This window comes from Dendropsophus ebraccatus, chromosome 4 (genome assembly GCF_027789765.1).
Source record: "Dendropsophus ebraccatus isolate aDenEbr1 chromosome 4, aDenEbr1.pat, whole genome shotgun sequence".
NCBI lineage: Eukaryota > Metazoa > Chordata > Amphibia > Anura > Hylidae > Dendropsophus > Dendropsophus ebraccatus.
In genome coordinates this window covers 33312053-33331997 of record NC_091457.1, presented here as the reverse complement: position 1 = coordinate 33331997, position 19945 = coordinate 33312053, and the positions used below count along the sequence as shown (strand labels likewise).

General features: G+C 44.6%; 1 protein-coding gene across 1 annotated transcript; it reads left to right on the top strand.

Annotated features, from left to right (window-relative positions):
• Window positions 1–2474: 2474 nt before the first annotated feature.
• BAD (BCL2 associated agonist of cell death) lies at window positions 2475–19705 on the top strand. Its single transcript, XM_069968271.1, has 5 exons — window positions 2475–2649; window positions 14639–14783; window positions 16664–16842; window positions 17638–17789; window positions 19191–19705. The coding sequence occupies exons 2-4, from the start codon at window positions 14639–14641 to the stop codon at window positions 17767–17769; spliced, it is 456 nt and encodes a 151-aa protein (XP_069824372.1). The 5' UTR covers window positions 2475–2649; the 3' UTR covers window positions 17770–17789; window positions 19191–19705.
• Window positions 19706–19945: the final 240 nt, after the last annotated feature.

Genomic DNA, 19945 nt, shown 5'->3' with positions numbered 1-19945 from the left:
AATGTAAGAAAAATATAGACATTATATACAGTATGATGTTCAGGCATGCAAACTGCTGCTCCATTCACCTCTGTGGGACTGATGGAGTTAGCTGAGTACAGTGATGACTGTCTGTCTGACAAAGCTGGAGTAGCAGCCATTTAGTAGCTGTCTTACAAGATAGGTGATAAGTGTTGTTTGTGGTGGTCTCATTGGGGGCAGTATTCTGCATCCACAGCTGCGGCCATAATAATAAGTGTCATCTTTCTCATAGACCCTCTTGAAGTTGTAGAAGAACATCCAGATTGCCTATTTTATAAACTACCCCTGGGGACACCCACCAAAAAATGATAGGGATACCCCTACATTCCTCTACCCCCATCAGTCCTCCTGTACATATGTCTTCCTATCATTCCCCTCCCCTCCCCCCATCAGTCCTCCTCTATCAGTCCTCCTGTACATGTCTTCCTATCACCCCCCCCATCAGTCCTCCTGTACATGTCTTCCTATCATTCCTCTACCCTCCCCCCATCAGTCCTCCTCTATCAGTCCTCCTGTACATATCTTCCTATCATCCCCCCCACTCCCCATCAGTCCTCCTGTACATGTCTTCCTATCATCCCCCCCCCACTCCCCATCAGTCCTCCTGTACATGTCTTCCTATCACCCCCCCCCCAACCCCCATCAGTCCTCCTGTACATGTCTTCCTATCATTTCCCCCATCAGTCCTCCTATACATATCTTCCTATCATTCCCCCCATCAGTCCTCCTGTACATATCTTCCTATCATTCCCCCCATCAGTCCTGCTGTACATGTCTTCTTATCATTCCCCCCCCCCCCATCAGTCCTCCTGTACATGTCTTCCTATCATCCACCCCCACCCCACCCCATCAGTCCTCCTCTATCAGTCCTCCTGTACATGTCTTTCTATCATTCCTCTACCCTCCCCCCATCAGTCCTCCTCTATCAGTCCTCCTGTACATGTCTTCCTATCACCCCCCCATCAGTCCCGTACATGTCTTCCTATCACCCCCCCCCATCAGTCCTCCTGTACATGTCTTCCTATCATCCCCCCCCCCCCACCCCCCATCAGTCCTCCTGTACATGTCGTTCTATCATCCCCCCACCCCCCATCAGTCCTCCTGTACATGTGTCTTCCTATCATCCCCCCATCCCCCATCAGTCCTCCTGTACATGTCTTCCTATCATTCCCCCCATCATTCCTCCTCTATCAGTCCTCCTGTACATGTCTTCCTATCACCCCCCCATCAGTCCTCCTGTACATGTGTCTTCCTATCATCCCCCCATCCCCCATCAGTCCTCCTGTACATGTCTTCCTATCATTCCCCCCATCATTCCTCCTCTATCAGTCCTCCTGTACATGTCTTCCTATCACCCCCCCCCCATCAGTCCTCCTGTACATGTGTCTTCCTATCATCCCCCCACCCCCCATCAGTCCTCCTGTACATGTCTTCCTATCATTCGCCTACACCCCCCATCAGTCCTCCTGTACATATGTCTTCCTATCATTCCCCGCCCCTCCATCAGTCCTCCTGTACATATGTCTTCCTATCATTCCCCGCCCCTCCATCAGTCCTCCTGTACATATGTCTTCCTATCATTCCCCTGCACCCCCCATCAGTCCTCCTGTACGTATGTCTTCCTATCATTCGCCTACACCCCCCATCAGTCCTCCTGTACATATGTCTTCCTATCATTCCCCTACACCCCCCATCAGTCCTCCTCTATCAGCCCTCCTGTACATATGTCTTCCTATCATTCCCCTCCCCTCCCCCCATCAGTCCTCCTGTACATATGTCTTCCTATCATTCCCCTACACCCCCCATCAGTCCTCCTCTATGAGTCCTCCTGTACATATGTCTTCCTATCATTCCCCTACACCCTCCATCAGTCTTCCTGTACATGTCTTCCTATCATTCCCCCCCCATCAGTCCTCCTCTGAGTCCTCCTGTACATATGTCTTCCTATCATCCCCCCATCAGTCCTCCTGTACATATGTCTTCCTATCATTCCCCTCCCCCCATCAGTCCTCCTGTACATGTCTTCCTATCATTCCCCTACACCCCCCATCAGTCCTCCTCTATCAGTCCTCCTGTACATATGTCTTCCTATCATTAACCCCCCACCCCCCATCAGTCCTCCTGTACATATGTCTTCCTATCATTCCCCTACACCCCCCCATCAGTCCTCCTGTACATGTCTTCCCATCATTCCCCCCCCATCAGTCCTCCTCTATCAGCCCTCTCTGGCACAGCCCCCATACCAGGCTATGTCTCTCTCCTCCCAGTTCCCTGCAGTGTTATTATTTCTTCCCCTCGTCACATGACCTTATTTAACTCTATGCATTCCGGCAGCTATCCTGTTATCATGGTTACCGGTAGTTTACATGTCACGTGGGACGTATACACAGGATTTGAGGGCGGTGCTTGATGCCATACAGGGGAATGATTGGTTGACGCAGGAGGTGGTTACCTGGGAAACAGAGGCGGGGCGGAGATTGTCAGAGAAACCCGGAAGGAAAGTGTAAAGTAAACATGGAGTGGGGGAGGAGCAAAAGCTAGACAGAGGCGGCCAGCGGCGTCCCAGGGAGCCCGGGACTGCACGGTGACGGCGGAGTGCGGGGCCCGGAGCGGCCAGACTGATCCGAGGTAACGCTGTGGTGTGAAGGGAGGAGGTGTACAGGGGGAATGGAGTGCGGAGGGGACCACGGCCACATGATACAGGAGAACAGACACCAGACATCTTATACCATAGAGACTGTAACCTGATGTGCTACAGGATAGATACAGTCACCTGATGTACTGTACCCTAATACACCATAGATACAGTCACCTGATGTACTGTACCCTAATACACCATAGATACAGTCACCTGATGTACTGTACCCTAATACACCATAGATACAGTCACCTGATGTACTGTACCCTGCTACACCCTAGATACAGTCACCTGATGTACTGTACCCTGCTACACCCTAGATACAGTCACCCGATGTACTACAGGATAGATACAGTCACCTGATGTACTGTACCCTAATACATCATAGATACAGTCACCTGATGTACTGTACCCTAATACACCATAGATACAGTCACCTGATGTACTGTACCCTAATACACCCTAGATACAGTCACCTGATGTGCTACAGGATAGATACAGTCACCTGATGTACTGTACCCTAATACATCATAGATACAGTCACCTGATGTACTGTACCCTAATACACCATAGATCCATAGATACAGTCACCTGATGTACTGTACCCTAATACACCATAGATACAGTCACCTGATGTACTGTACCCTAATACACCCTAGATACAGTGACCTGATATGCTACAGTATAGATACAGTCACCTGATGTACTGTACCCTAATACACCCTAGATACAGTCACCTGATGTACTGTACCCTAATACATCATAGATACAGTCACCTGATGTACTGTACCCTAATACACCCTAGATACAGTGACCTGATGTGCTACAGTATAGATACAGTCACCTGATGTACTGTACCCTAATACACCCTAGATACAGTCACCTGATGTGCTACAGGATAGATACAGTCACCTGATGTACTGTACCCTAATACACCATAGATACAGTCACCTGATGTACTGTACCCTGCTACACCCTAGATACAGTCACCTGATGTACTACAGGATAGATACAGTCACCTGATGTACTGTACCCTAATACATCATAGATACAGTCACCTGATGTACTGTACCCTAATACACCCTAGATACAGTGACCTGATGTGCTACAGTATAGATACAGTCTCCTTATGTACTGTACCCTAATACACCCTAGATACAGTCACCTGATGTGCTACAGTATAGATACAGTCACCTGATGTACTGTACCCTAATACACCCTAGATACAGTCACCTGATGTGCTACAGGATAGATACAGTCACCTGATGTACTGTACCCTAATACATCATAGATACAGTCACCTGATGTACTGTACCCTAATACACCATAGATACAGTCACCTGATGTACTGTACCCTAATACACCATAGATACAGTCACCTGATGTACTGTACCCTAATACACCATAGATACAGTCACCTGATGTACTGTACCCTAATACACCCTAGATACAGTCACCTGATGTGCTACAGGATAGATACAGTCACATGATGTACTGTACCCTAATACACCATAGATACAGTCACTAATACACCATAGATACAGTCACCTGATGTACTGTACCCTAATACATCATAGATACAGTCACCTGATGTACTGTACCCTAATACACCCTAGATACAGTGACCTGATGTGCTACAGTATAGATACAGTCACCTGATGTACTGTACCCTAATACACCCTAGATACAGTCACCTGATGTGCTACAGGATAGATACAGTCACCTGATGTACTGTACCCTAATACATCATAGATACAGTCACCTGATGTACTGTACCCTAATACACCATAGATACAGTCACCTGATGTACTGTACCCTAATACACCATAGATACAGTCACCTGATGTACTGTACCCTAATACACTATAGATACAGTCACCTGATGTACTGTACCCTAATGCACCATAGATACAGTCACCTGATGTACTGTACCCTGCTACACCATAGATACAGTCACCTGATGTACTGTACCCTAATACACCCTAGATACAGTGACCTGATGTGCTACAGGATAGATACAGTCACATTATGTACTGTACCCTAATACACCATAGATACAGTCACCTGATGTACTGTACCCTAATACACCCTAGATACAGTGACCTGATGTGCTACAGGATAGATGCAGTCACCTGATGTACTGTACCCTAATACACCATAGATACAGTCACATAATTTACTGTACCCTAATACACCATAGAGACTGTAACCTGATTTGCTACAGGATTGATAGTCACATGATGTACTGTGCCCTAATACACCATAGATACAGTCACCTGATGTACTGTGCCCTAATACACCATAGATACAGTCACCTGATGTACTGTACCCTAATACACCCTAGATACAGTCACCTGATGTGCTACAGGATAGATACAGTCACATGATGTACTGTACCCTAATACACCATAGATACAGTCACCTGATGTACTGTACCCTAATACACTATAGATACAGTCACCTGATGTACTGTACCCTAATACACCATAGATACAGTCACCTCATGTACTACAGGATAGATACAGTCACCTGATGTACTGTACCCTAATACACCCTAGATACAGTGACCTGATGTGCTACAGGATAGATAGTCACCCAATGTACTGTACCCTGCTACACCATAGATACAGTCACCTGATGTACTGTACTCTAATGCACCATAGATACAGTCACCTGATGTACTGTACCCTGCTACACCATAGATACAGTCACCTGATGTACTGTACCCTAATACACCCTAGATACAGTGACCTGATGTGCTACAGGATAGATGCAGTCACCTGATGTACTGTACCCTAATACACCATAGATACAGTCACATAATTTACTGTACCCTAATACACCATAGAGACTGTAACCTGATTTGCTACAGGATTGATAGTCACATGATGTACTGTGCCCTAATACACCATAGATACAGTCACCTGATGTACTGTGCCCTAATACACCATAGATACAGTCACCTGATGTACTGTACCCTGCTACACCATAGATACAGTCACCTGATGTACTGTACCCTAATACACCCTAGATACAGTGACCTGATGTGCTACAGGATAGATAGTCACATGATGTACTGTACCCTGATACACCATAGATACAGTCACCTGATGTACTGTACTGTACCCTAATACACCCTAGATACAGTGACCTGATGTGCTACAGGATAGATGCAGTCACCTGATGTACTGTACCCTAATACACCATAGATACAGTCACCTGATGTGCTACAGGATAGATACAGTCACCTGATGTACTGTACCCTAATACATCATAGATACAGTCACCTGATGTACTGTACCCTAATACACCCTAGATACAGTGACCTGATGTGCTACAGGATAGATACAGTCACCTGATGTACTGTACCCTAATACATCATAGATACAGTCACCTGATGTACTGTACCCTAATACACCATAGATACAGTCACCTGATGTACTGTACCCTAATACACCATAGATACAGTCACCTGAAGTACTGTACCCTAATACACCCTAGATACAGTCACCTGATGTGCTACAGGATAGATACAGTCACCTGATGTACTGTACCCTAATACATCATAGATACAGTCACCTGATGTACTGTACCCTAATACACCATAGATACAGTCACCTGATGTACTGTACCCTAATACACCATAGATACAGTCACCTGATGTACTGTACCCTAATACACCCTAGATACAGTGACCTGATGTGCTACAGTATAGATACAGTCACCTGATGTACTGTACCCTAATACACCCTAGATACAGTCACCTGATGTGCTACAGGATAGATACAGTCACCTGATGTACTGTACCCTAATACATCATAGATAGTCACCTGATGTACTGTACCCTAATACACCCTAGATACAGTGACCTGATGTGCTACAGTATAGATACAGTCACCTGATGTACTGTACCCTAATACACCCTAGATACAGTCACCTGATGTGCTACAGGATAGATACAGTCACCTGATGTACTGTACCCTAATACATCATAGATACAGTCACCTGATGTACTGTACCCTAATACACCATAGATACAGTCACCTGATGTACTGTACCCTAATACACCATAGATACAGTCACCTGATGTACTGTACCCTAATACACCATAGATACAGTCACCTGATGTACTGTACCCTAATACACCATAGATACAGTCACCTGATGTACTGTACCCTAATACACCATAGATACAGTCACCTGATGTACTGTACCCTAATACACCATAGATACAGTCACCTGATGTACTGTACCTAATACACCATAGATACAGTCACCTGATGTACTGTACCCTAATACACCATAGATACAGTCACCTGATGTACTGTACCCTAATACACCATAGATACAGTCACCTGATGTACTGTACCCTAATACACCATAGATACAGTCACCTGATGTACTGTACCCTAATACACCCTAGATACAGTCACCTGATGTACTGTACCCTATACCCCTAGATACAGTCACCTGATGTACTGTACCCTAATACACCCTAGATACAGTCACCTGATGTACTGTACCCTAATACACCCTAGATACAGTCACCTGATGTACTGTACCCTAATACACCCTAGATACAGTCACCTGAGTGTACTGTACCCTAATACACCCTAGATACAGTCACCTGATGTACTGTACCCTAATACACCCTAGATACAGTCACCTGATGTACTGTACCCTAATACACCCTAGATACAGTCACCTGATGTACTGTACCCTAATACACCCTAGATACAGTCACCTGATGTACTGTACCCTAATACACCCTAGATACAGTCACCTGATGTACTGTACCCTAATACACCCTAGATACAGTCACCTGATGTACTGTACCCTAATACACCCTAGATACAGTCACCTGATGTACTGTACCCTAATACACCCTAGATACAGTCACCTGATGTACTACAGGATAGATACAGTCACCTGATGTACTGTACCCTAATACACCATAGATACAGTCACCTGATGTACTGTACCCTAATACACCATAGATACAGTCACCTGATGTGCTACAGGATAGATACAGTCACCTGATGTACTGTACCCTAATACATCATAGATACAGTCACCTGATGTACTGTACCCTAATACACCCTAGATACAGTGACCTGATGTGCTACAGTATAGATACAGTCACCTGATGTACTGTACCCTAATACACCCTAGATACAGTCACCTGATGTGCTACAGGATAGATACAGTCACCTGATGTACTGTACCCTAATACATCATAGATACAGTCACCTGATGTACTGTACCCTAATACACCATAGATACAGTCACCTGATGTACTGTAACCTAATACACCATAGATACAGTCACCTCATGTACTACAGGATAGATACAGTCACCTGATGTACTGTACCCTAATACACCCTAGATAGTCACCTGATGTGCTACAGGATAGATAGTCACCCAATGTACTGTACCCTGCTACACCATAGATACAGTCACCTGATGTACTGTACCCTAATGCACCATAGATACAGTCACCTGATGTACTGTACCCTAATGCACCATAGATACAGTCACCTGATGTACTGTACCCTAATGCACCATAGATACAGTCACCTGATGTACTGTACCCTAATGCACCATAGATACAGTCACCTGATGTACTGTACCCTGCTACACCATAGATACAGTCACCTGATGTACTGTACCCTAATACACCATAGATACAGTCACCTGATGTACTGTACCCTAATACACCCTAGATACAGTGACCTGATGTGCTACAGGATAGATACAGTCACATTATGTACTGTACCCTAATACACCATAGATACAGTCACCTGATGTACTGTACCCTAATACACCCTAGATACAGTGACCTGATGTGCTACAGGATAGATGCAGTCACCTGATGTACTGTACCCTAATACACCATAGATACAGTCACATAATTTACTGTACCCTAATACACCATAGAGACTGTAACCTGATTTGCTACAGGATTGATAGACACATGATGTACTGTGCCCTAATACACCATAGATACAGTCACCTGATGTACTGTGCCCTAATACACCCTAGATACAGTCACCTGATGTACTGTACCCTAATACACCATAGATACAGTCACCTGATGTACTGTACCCTGCTACACCATAGATACAGTCACCTGATGTACTGTACCCTAATACACCATAGATACAGTCACCTGATGTACTGTACCCTAATACACCATAGATACAGTCACCTGATGTACTGTACCCTAATACACTATAGATACAGTCACCTGATGTACTGTACCCTAATACACCATAGATACAGTCACCTCATGTACTACAGGATAGATACAGTCACCTGATGTACTGTACCCTAATACACCATAGATACAGTCACCCAATGTACTGTACCCTGCTACACCATAGATACAGTCACCTGATGTACTGTACCCTAATGCACCATAGATACAGTCACCTGATGTACTGTACCCTGCTACACCATAGATACAGTCACCTGATGTACTGTACCCTAATACACCCTAGATACAGTGACCTGATGTGCTACAGGATAGATACAGTCACATTATGTACTGTACCCTAATACACCATAGATACAGTCACCTGATGTACTGTACCCTAATACACCCTAGATACAGTGACCTGATGTGCTACAGGATAGATGCAGTCACCTGATGTACTGTACCCTAATACACCATAGATACAGTCACCTGATGTACTGTACCCTAATACACCATAGATACAGTCACATAATTTACTGTACCCTAATACACCATAGAGACTGTAACCTGATTTGCTACAGGATTGATAGTCACATGATGTACTGTGCCCTAATACACCATAGATACAGTCACCTGATGTACTGTGCCCTAATACACCATAGATACAGTCACCTGATGTACTGTACCCTGCTACACCATAGATACAGTCACCTGATGTACTGTACCCTAATACACCCTAGATACAGTGACCTGATGTGCTACAGGATAGATAGTCACATGATGTACTGTACCCTAATACACCATAGATACAGTCACCTGATGTACTGTACTGTACCCTAATACACCCTAGATACAGTGATCTGATGTGCTACAGGATAGATGCAGTCACCTGATGTACTGTACCCTAATACACCATAGATACAGTCACATAATGTACTGTACCCTAATACACCATAGAGACTGTAACCTGATTTGCTACAGGATAGATACAGTCACATGATGTACTGTACCCTAAAACACCATAGATACAGTCACCTGATGTACTGTACCCTAATACACCATAGATACAGTCATCTGATGTACTATACCCTGCTACACCATAGATACTGTAACCTGATGTACTATACCCTGCTACACCATAGATACTGTAACCTGATGTACCGTACCCTGCTACACCATAGATACAGTCGCCTGATGTACTATATCCTACTACACTGTAGGTAGCTGATGTACTACAGGATAGATCAGGGGTACTCAGCAACTTTTAGTCAAGGTTCACTTACCGGGGTCTATTGTCAGGTGAAGGTCCGAACTGAACATCAGTAGGAAACATGTTTTATTACTTTTCACAAACGTTGTTAAACTATTAACATACAGAATTAATGCTTATTAGTGGCAAAACTGGCATTTTTTTCTCTCTCACCGGCCCTTTGAAATTCGGTACAAAGGGGGTGACTGCCCCCAGAAGTATATAGCCCCCTGTGCGCTCCCCAAGTAGTATATTGCCCACTGTGCGCTCCCCAAGTAATATATTGCCCCCGCTGTGTTCTCCCCCAGTAGTTTATAGCTCCCCGCTGTGTTCTCCCCCAGTAGTATATAGCTCCCCGCTGTGTTCTCCCCCAGTAGTATATAGCTCCCTGCTGTGTTCTCCCCCAGTAGTATATAGCTCCCCGCTGTGTTCTCCCCCAGTAGTATATAGCTCCCCGCTGTGTTCTCCCCCAGTTGTATATAGCTCCCCGCTGTGTTCTCCCCCAGTAGTATATAGCTCCCCGCTGTGTGCTCCCCTAGTAGTATATAGACCCCCGCTGTGTTCTCCCCCAGTAGTATATAGCCCCCCGCTGTGTGCTCCCCCAGTAGTATATATTTTGCTATATTGTTTCATCATTTATTTATATCCACTATATATTTGGTTTCTTATGTATGTGTGTAACATTTTTGATTTGGTGACCTGTCAGGCGCATGGATATACATATATCCATGTGTATGTATTGTTTTATATGATAGGGGTAGTACATATCAGTTATGGGGCTGCTTGTCTTGGATTGCATTAGACCATATGCTTTCCCTGGAGTTTTGGATTTTTAAATGGTTTTAAGTGGGACTTTGCAATTTTTGTATTGTGTACCTTATCAATAAAGTACTTTTATATCTCCATTATCTGGTGTGCCGATTTTGCCATTATAGCACATATCTTTGCTTTTGATTTCATTCAGTAGTATATAGACCCCCACTGTGTGCTCCCCCAGTAGTATATAGACCCCCGCTGTGTGCTCCCCCAGTAGTATATAGACCCCCGCTGTGTGCTCCCCCAGTAGTATATAGACCCCCGCTGTGTGCTCCCCTAGTAGTATATAGACCCCCGCTGTCTGCTCCCCCAGTAGTATATAGACCCCCGCTCTGTGCTCCCCCAGTAGTATATAGACCCCCGCTCTGTGCTCCCCCAGTAGTATATAGCCCCCCGCTCTGTTCTCCCCCAGTAGTATATAGCACCCTGCTGTGTGCTCCACCAGTAGTATATAGCCCCCCGCTGTGTGCTCCACCAGTAGTATATAGCCCCCCCGCTGTGTGCTCCCCCAGTAGTATATAGCCCTCCCCGCTGTGTGCTCCCCCAGTAGTATATAGCCCCCCGCTGTGTGCTCCCCCAGTAGTATATAGCCCCCCGCTGTGTGCTCCCCCAGTAGTATATAGCCCCCCGCTGTGTGCTCCCCCAGTAGTATATCGCCCCCGCTGTGTGCTCCCCCAGTAGTATATAGCCCCCCGCTGTGTGCTCCCCCAGTAGTATATAGCCCCCCGCTGTGTGCTCCCCCAGTAGTATATAGCCCCCCGCTGTGTGCTCCCCCAGTAGTATATAGCCCCCCGCTGTGTGCTCCCCCAGTAGTATATAGCCCCCGCTGTGTGCTCCCCCAGTAGTATATAGCCCCGCTGTGTGCTCCCCCCCAGTAGTATATAGACCCCTGCTGTGTGTTCCCTTAATTACATAGTTACATAGTTACATAGTTAATACGGTTGAAAAAAGACACATGTCCATCAAGTTCAACCAAGGAGGGGATGGATACAGGGAAGGGGGAGGGGTGATATGTTCTATACATATGCATCTATATTATTTTGGTCTAAGAACTTGTCTAGCCCTGTTTTGAAGCCCTCTACTGTTTTTGCTGTGACCAGATCCTGTGGTAGACTGTTCCACAGATTCACAGTTCTCATGGTAAAGAAGGCTTGTCGCCTCCGGAGATTGAACCTTTTTTTCTCCAGGCGGAGGCAGTGCCCTCTTGTCCTTTGAGGGGGTTTTACCTGGAACATCTTTTCCCCATATCTCTTGTAGGGGCCATTTATATATTTAAATAAGTTAATCATATCTCCCCTTAAACGTCTCTTCTCCAGACTAAACAAATGTAATTCTTTTAATCTCTCCTCATAACTAAGATGCTCCATTCCCCTTATTAGTTTAGTTGCCCGTCTTTGTACCCTCTCCAGCTCTAGAACATCCTTTTTATGAATCGGGTTCCAAAACTGGACGGCATACTCCAGATGGGGCCGCACCAAAGCTTTATAAAGCGGTAATATTATATCCCTGTCCCGAGAGTCCATGCCTGTTTTAATGCATGACAATATCCTACTGGCCTTAGAAGCAGCTGACTGACATTGTGTACTGTTCTGTAGTCTATTATCTACAAGTACACCCAGATCCTTCTCCATCAGTGACTCTCCCAGAGTAACTCCCCCAGGACATATGATGCATGCGGGTTATTAGTACCCAGGTGCATAACTTTACATTTATCCACATTGAACCTCATTTGCCAAGTGGACGCCCAAACACTCAGAGTGTCTAAGTCATCCTGTAACATCTGCACATCCTCCATAGACTGTACTGTACTACAAAGCTTGGTGTCATCTGCAAAGATAGAAACATTGCTGTTAATTCCATTCTCAATATCATTAATAAACAAGTTAAACAGAAGAGGGCCCAGTACTGACCCTTGGGGTACACCACTTATTACCGGGGACCATTCGGAGTAGGAATTATATAGATTCCCTGTGCTCCCCCCTCCCATCTAGCATATAACATAAAAAAAACCAAAAAACTTATACTCACCTGGATCCGGGCATCTCCTCTCCTCTTCTCTTTGCTCCTGTGGCCGCTCTTACCTTGCCCTGGCGCTGGCACTCCAGTGACGTCACCAGAGGCAGAGTGCGGCCTCTTGTGACCGCTGCGGCCAGTGAGTGGTGACTGACAGGAAGGGAGCCAATGGCTCCCTCTCTGTCAGTGCTGCTGCTCAGTAACTATGAGCACTCCGGACAGGGGTACGGACAGCTGGCCTCCGCGGTCCGCCAGTTGAGGACCCCTGGGATAGATAGTCATCTGATGTACTATACCCTACTACGCCATAGATGCAGTCACCTGATGTATTATAACCTGCTACACCATAGATACAGTCACCCGATGTACCATACCTTGCTACACCATAGATAGTCACCCGATGTACTGTACCCTGCTACACCATAGATAGTCACCCGATGTACTGTACCCTGCTACACCATAGATACAGTCACCCGATGTACTGTACCCTGCTACACCATAGATACAGTCACCCGATGTACTGTACCCTGCTACACCATAGATACAGTCACCCGATGTACTGTACCCTGCTACACCATAGATACAGTCACCTGATGTACTGTAACCTGATGTACCTGTACCCTACTACATTATATATACAATAACATAACATATAGAATAGCTACAGTGACAGATGGTACTATAGGGAATCTATATTAGATATAGGGATCTAATAACAGACAGTACTTCAGGATACAGTAGCAGACGGTACTATAGGATGGATACAGTATCAAAAAGTACTGTAGGAAGTGATTCTCCAACCAGTATCTCACCACAGATACAATTGCCATACATGAAATAATTCACCACTTAGACACAATCACCAGACAGTACCGTACACGAGGTGACTGTATGATACTATATATGTGATGTACTGACTACAGATAGAGGTGACTCATATGGCACAGTCATCTAGAGAACAAAGTCTAATATAAAAAAAAAAAACAAGCAGCATCCGGAGGTCTTGCTCATAGAGGGCAAAGTATCTACTGAGGTTTCAGTATGGTGCGTTCTCCAATGTGCTGTCCAATGGAACGTGACCCAGAATCACACCAAAACAATCTCTGTATCCATCTATGAAATTGGTGTGATACCTAGATGGAGCCCCATAGAAGTCTTAATGTGTTATATACCTGTTTGCTCTCGTGTGTTAACCTCTGGGGACCCCAGGCTCATGACTATTGCACAACAGTCTGGAACCTGTTAACACTATAACTAAGAAAGTTGAAGGGAACTTTGTTTCTGGCTACATGCCAGTTCCAGATGATGATCTATTTTTAAAGGGTTTTTTCCAATCTATCTTTAGGTCAAGTAAGTTCAGATAAGGGCTCCGGCCTCTTCATTGTTTACTAGACTTGGCTGCAGTACCAGATACAAACACTACGGGCATATGGCACTGTTCCTGATGAAACATTGTAAAGCACTGTGTACTGTGACTCCTATAGTTAGCTGACTGGTCTGAGTACTGTGGCCCCTTCACTTCCTACCAGACACAGCTCACACTACAGTGTGGGGGTATACTTGTCAGGGAGTGAAAAGGGAGCAACCCTTTCAATCGGCTGATCGACCGGCGGTGTCGGTAGTCGTAATGTGTTCTCATTCTTACCCCTTCATATACAGAGACATTCTTAGGCCTCTTTTTATCTCTTTTTTTCTGATATTGCAGATGGCAGACTCTTCTCCATCCTCTATGTTTTCCATAGAAGAATTCCCACAACCTGAGCAAGGAGCATCGCTCCCAGGAACGGATCCCCCAACCTATAAAGGAGCTAAAGGATATCGGAGTTCTCCTAACCTGAGACGGGGCAAAGGTAACGCTACACCTCCATAATGGTAGCCAGGGATGTGCTTCATTCTGAGTGAGGGAGACCTTTCACCTATTGAATGGGCCCAAAGTTGTCAGCTTTCCCATTACTAATACTGGGATGTGATTTCATATATCTAAATGTGGTTATTGCCGATGCATGTTTATGGATTTCTAAACCCCATTCAGATGAATGGTACAGTCTCAGCTGTTTCTGCGGCATGTGAATATACCCTTAAGGGCCTTTTACATGGGCCAATTATTGGGCAAAAAAATGTTAAATTGTTCAAATCTAAGCGATAATCTGCCAGTGTAAATGCAGCAACAAATTACGAACGAAAATTTGTTCATATGTCGTTGACAGGTATACAAAGCAGGGGTCCGGACAGCTGGCCTCCGCAGTCCGCGTTCAGACCACGGTCCGCCAGTTGAGGACCCCTGGGATAGATAGTCATCTGATGTACTATTCCCCACTACACCATAGATATAGTAACCTGATGTACTGTACCTGCTACACCATAGATGGTAACCTGATGTACTGTACCCTGCTACACCATAGATACAGTCACCCGATGTACTGTACCCTGCTACACCATAGTCACCCGATGTACTATACCCTGCTACACCATAGATACAGTTACCCAATGTACTGTACCGTACCCTGCTACACCATAGATACAGTCACCTGATGTACTATACCCTACTACATCATAGTCACCCGATGTACTGTACCCTGCTACACCATAGATACAGTCACCCTATGTACTCTACCCTGCTACACCATAGATAGTCACCTGTTGTACTGTACCCTGCTACACTATAGATACAGTCACCTGATGTACTATACCCTACTAGATCATAGTCACCCGATGTACTGTACCCTGCTACACCATAGATAGTCACTCGATGTACTGTGCCCTGCTACACCATAGATACAGTCACCCGATGTACTGTATCTTGCTACACCTTAGATACAGTCACCTCATGTACTGTACCCTGCTACACCATAGATACAGTCACCCGATGTACTGTATCTTGCTACACCTTAGATAGTCACCTCATGTACTGTACCCTGCTACACCATAGATACAGTCACCCGATGTACTGTATCTTGCTACACCTTAGATACAGTCACCTCATGTACTGTACCCTGCTACACCATAGTCACCTTATGTACCGTACCCTACTACACTGTAGATACAGTCACCTTATGTACCGTACCCTACTACACTGTAGATTCTGTAACCTGATGTACCGTACCCTGCTACACCATAGATACAGTCACCTCATGTACCATACCCTACTACACCTTAGATACAGTCACCTGATGTACTATACCCTACTACACTGTAGATTCTGTAACGCTATAACGTTGATCACATTTTTAGAGCTGACCTTAAAATCATTGTTAATCATTCTGAAGTCTTTCAGTGTAAACACTCAATGGTCACAGTATATAGATACGAACGCAATAAGGAATATTCACAGAATATATATACAAATGCAGTTACGATCACATTAACAACTCTTCATAGCGATTTATCCTCTCATCTAAATGTATATCGTTTAAAAGAAAAAAATCATCACTTTTCGTTTTTGCTAAACAAGCAATTTATCTGTGCGTGTAAAAGGACCCTAACGCTTGCAAAAAATACAGGTTTTATTCTCCTTCCTTTTACTTGTGGCTGAGGGAAGTGAGCCTGATAGCTTCCCAGTTACCTATAGTATTGTCTGACAAATCTTCTCAGAATCTGGGTACAGATGTACTAGCTGGTTCCTAGTTTACACTGGCTATAGCTAGGTGTGTGTATATCATCTATCTATCTTCATCCATTTGTCTTTTACTGTTTGTTATGTACAGCATTTTTTTTTTTGTATTGTATAAAGGAAAAGAGCCCCGTAGCCGCACAGAATCTGCCTCAGAACCACCCCTGGAGACAGACAGCGTTGGCGAACTCAACCAGTTCCGTTCACGGTCCCGCTCTGCTCCATCTTCCCTAATGGTTGCTGCTCGGTATGGGCGAGAGCTGCGAAGGATGAGTGATGAATTTGACAAAAGCTTCACGGTAATGGTTGCTTGATATGAAGGATTTAACTTCTTTTTTTTTTTTTTTTTTTTGAAGCACTGTCTGTACCACGTGTTGCTTGTCTAGTCCTTCAATTCTCAGTAGAACACAGGTCTAGTCCAGAAAGTAGAGTTTATCATTTAAAAATGGCAAGCGCCACAGACAGAGATCCCCAATATCTGTTACACATCCCTCAATAATATGACGTTTATACTACACCCATTCCCTGGTGTATACAATACAGTGTTTCATTCGTTCTGTGAGGGGCCGCCGAGCACTGAACTTAGAAATGTTTGGAGAGAATAAATGGAGTGATAGCCAAACACACCGCTATTCCGAGAACAGCTTTGCCTACATTCGCGATCCTATGATTGGGCCACAACAGATCAGCTTGCTATCAAGTTGAAATAGGAATTCCTCTTTAAAAGAATCTTATTTCTTCTGTCGTCTTAGACCATGCCTGAATTCCCATAAAACCATTCTAGAGCACCTTTTCTTGGAACAGAGTTACTCCTCTTATTCCTTTTGGACATTTATTCATAAATGTAAACCTGGTGGCTACACTTCATCTTGGCCAATCTGACCCATTACATGGTTATACTGCATAGGGGACACACCCCAAATAGTAACATCCACTTGCTAATTGATTCATGTATTTAAGGAGTAGTACCATGGGAAAAGCAAGAATTCTAAGAAAAAAAATTGCCAGACTTGTATAAGGATTGGGGATTTTATACTGCTGTGATCTTTGTACAATTTGTTCTCTGAATCTTCTGCTCCATAAATTGTCCCCAGGGTCTTCCTCGTCCCAAAAGCGCAGGTGCCGCTGCTCAGATGACCGGAAACAAAAGCTTCAGGGAAATGTTTCTTAGTTTATGGCAATGGAAAAGAAAAGACAAGGGCGAGTCGGAGAGTGAGAAGAATTAAACGTTCTCTGTGGAAATAAGGTAATGGCTCTTCTGAGTTACCATTTAGAGGCACTGTCAGTGGTTGTATTATTACAGCAGGTAAAAACCTTTGGGGGCAACATCCAGGTTGTAGTCACCTACCTGGGCAGCTCAGCTCGAATGTATTATAAAGCACCTGACTGGTTGTGCAGCTGTATCACGCTTGTATTATAACCGCCTTGGAGACACTGCCAGGTTTCATTTAAGTCTGGTCTCTCACACTTTAGCCCCATTTCGATCCTTGCTTTGGTCAGTGTTTCACCAAAACTAGAAGTGGGACTGACACTGAGAAATACTGTAATGGAAAGACATACAAATTTTTCTGTTTTCAGGGTAGCTTTACACGTACCGGATCCGCAGTGGATTTCACGCTGCGAGTTTGCAGCGAATTTTCATTCCCCTGCGGATATGTGACCCGGCCCCTTTAACTTCCCGGCCCGGAGTATACATTACCTGCTCGGTGCCGCAGTTGTGTGTGAGTCTCCCGGCTCCCGTCGGTCCCCATCAGCCAATCAGTGCTGCCATGCGCTGATTGGCTGATTGGGAGCGAGGGGAGCCGGTAGCCTCACACACAGCCGCGGCGCCGAGCAGGTAATGTATGCTCCGGGCCACAGGCTGCGGGGGGTTAAAGGGGCCAGGTCACGTACTGGCAGCATAATGAAAATTCCGCTGCAGGTATGTAACCCATTCAACTTCACACGCAGCGGCGTGAAATCCGCTGCGAATCCGGTACGTGTGAAGCTACCCTTAGGTAAAATACTGACAGAACACTGTGTGAATGCAGCACAAGACTGTTAGATTTTACAGGAGGATTACTATCTTGACTATTTATCTCTTATTTGTAGAATCAGGGATAATAAGCTGATTCGTGGGGGCCTGACTATCTCGCTGACCTTGTGATGAGGGGTGAAATTGTCTCAAGAATCTTGGGATCCCCACAGTCTGATCCCCATCAGTCAGCTTGTTTACCCCTATCCCGTGGATAAGGAATAACTTTAAGAAAATGGGAACATTACTTCCACCACACAACATTGTGCATGACCAAGCTATTTTACCAGCACATACTTGGCTCAGGACTATAGAAAAACACTAAGGTAGATGATGTCAGTCAGGAAAATACCTGGCTTTCAACCAGCTTCTCCTGGCTCAGCATTTGTCACCATTTGAATTAGGACCTTGAAGAATTGAGTAGACTGAATCAATATGAAGTTCAAGGAGCCATATATATCTTTTCTGACGTAGAGGCCAGAGGTGGGCGCAGTTAGTAACACCTGTGTACAGCACTGCCAAATGTTAGTGCTATGTAATCTATGGGAAACTACAGTGACAAATGCTTTGCAGGTACATTTAGATGTTACTTCAGTTGTATGATATAGTAATTCAGTTCATCTCTTCTTACAGTCGTAACAAAGGTGACTGTGCTCTTCACTACTTCTGGGGACAATATCATCTACTTTCCAGTCACCCATAGACATTTCCAGAAGATGGACTGAACTACTGAGATGAATTTATCTGCATGAAGTCTTGCAAGACGTGGTCATCCAACATGAGCGTATACTCTGAAGTTACCCAATGTGCCACTATATATACATTTTAACATTTTTTAATTAATTTTTTTTTTAAAGGGAAAGAAGAATAACAAATTTTATAAGTGGAGCGCACAGAACAAAGTGACTTGTGAGGTGTTTTATTATCATTGTAAAGTTTTACATATCGGCCTCAGAAATCATTTTACTAGGCATCTTTTACCAAGGGGGATTGTGCTTCTTTTTACAGCAAGTGCTGCTTCGAATTCTGTACATGGGCAGCAGTGATTTCATTTCTACCATGGACGTGCTCTGTTTTCTATAGGGGGAGCTGGGGCTCATTGTGCTGATTTAAGTTAAATTTAAAAATAAAATAAGTTTTGAATTTTATATATTTTTTTTTCTTTGTCTTATTATAATAAATACACAGCATTTCTGTGGCAGCATTCATGCTCAGCATTTGGAACAATGCAAGTGCAATGTTTGTACGTCCTACAGACAGTGAATTAAGTAATGACCAAGGGGTTATTTAAGCGCCAAAAAGTTAGTTTTTGGCTGGGGAAGAGAGAAAAAATATACCCGCCTCCCTAGGTGATCTCATCCAGTTCTGTGCTTAGGATTATGCTTCCT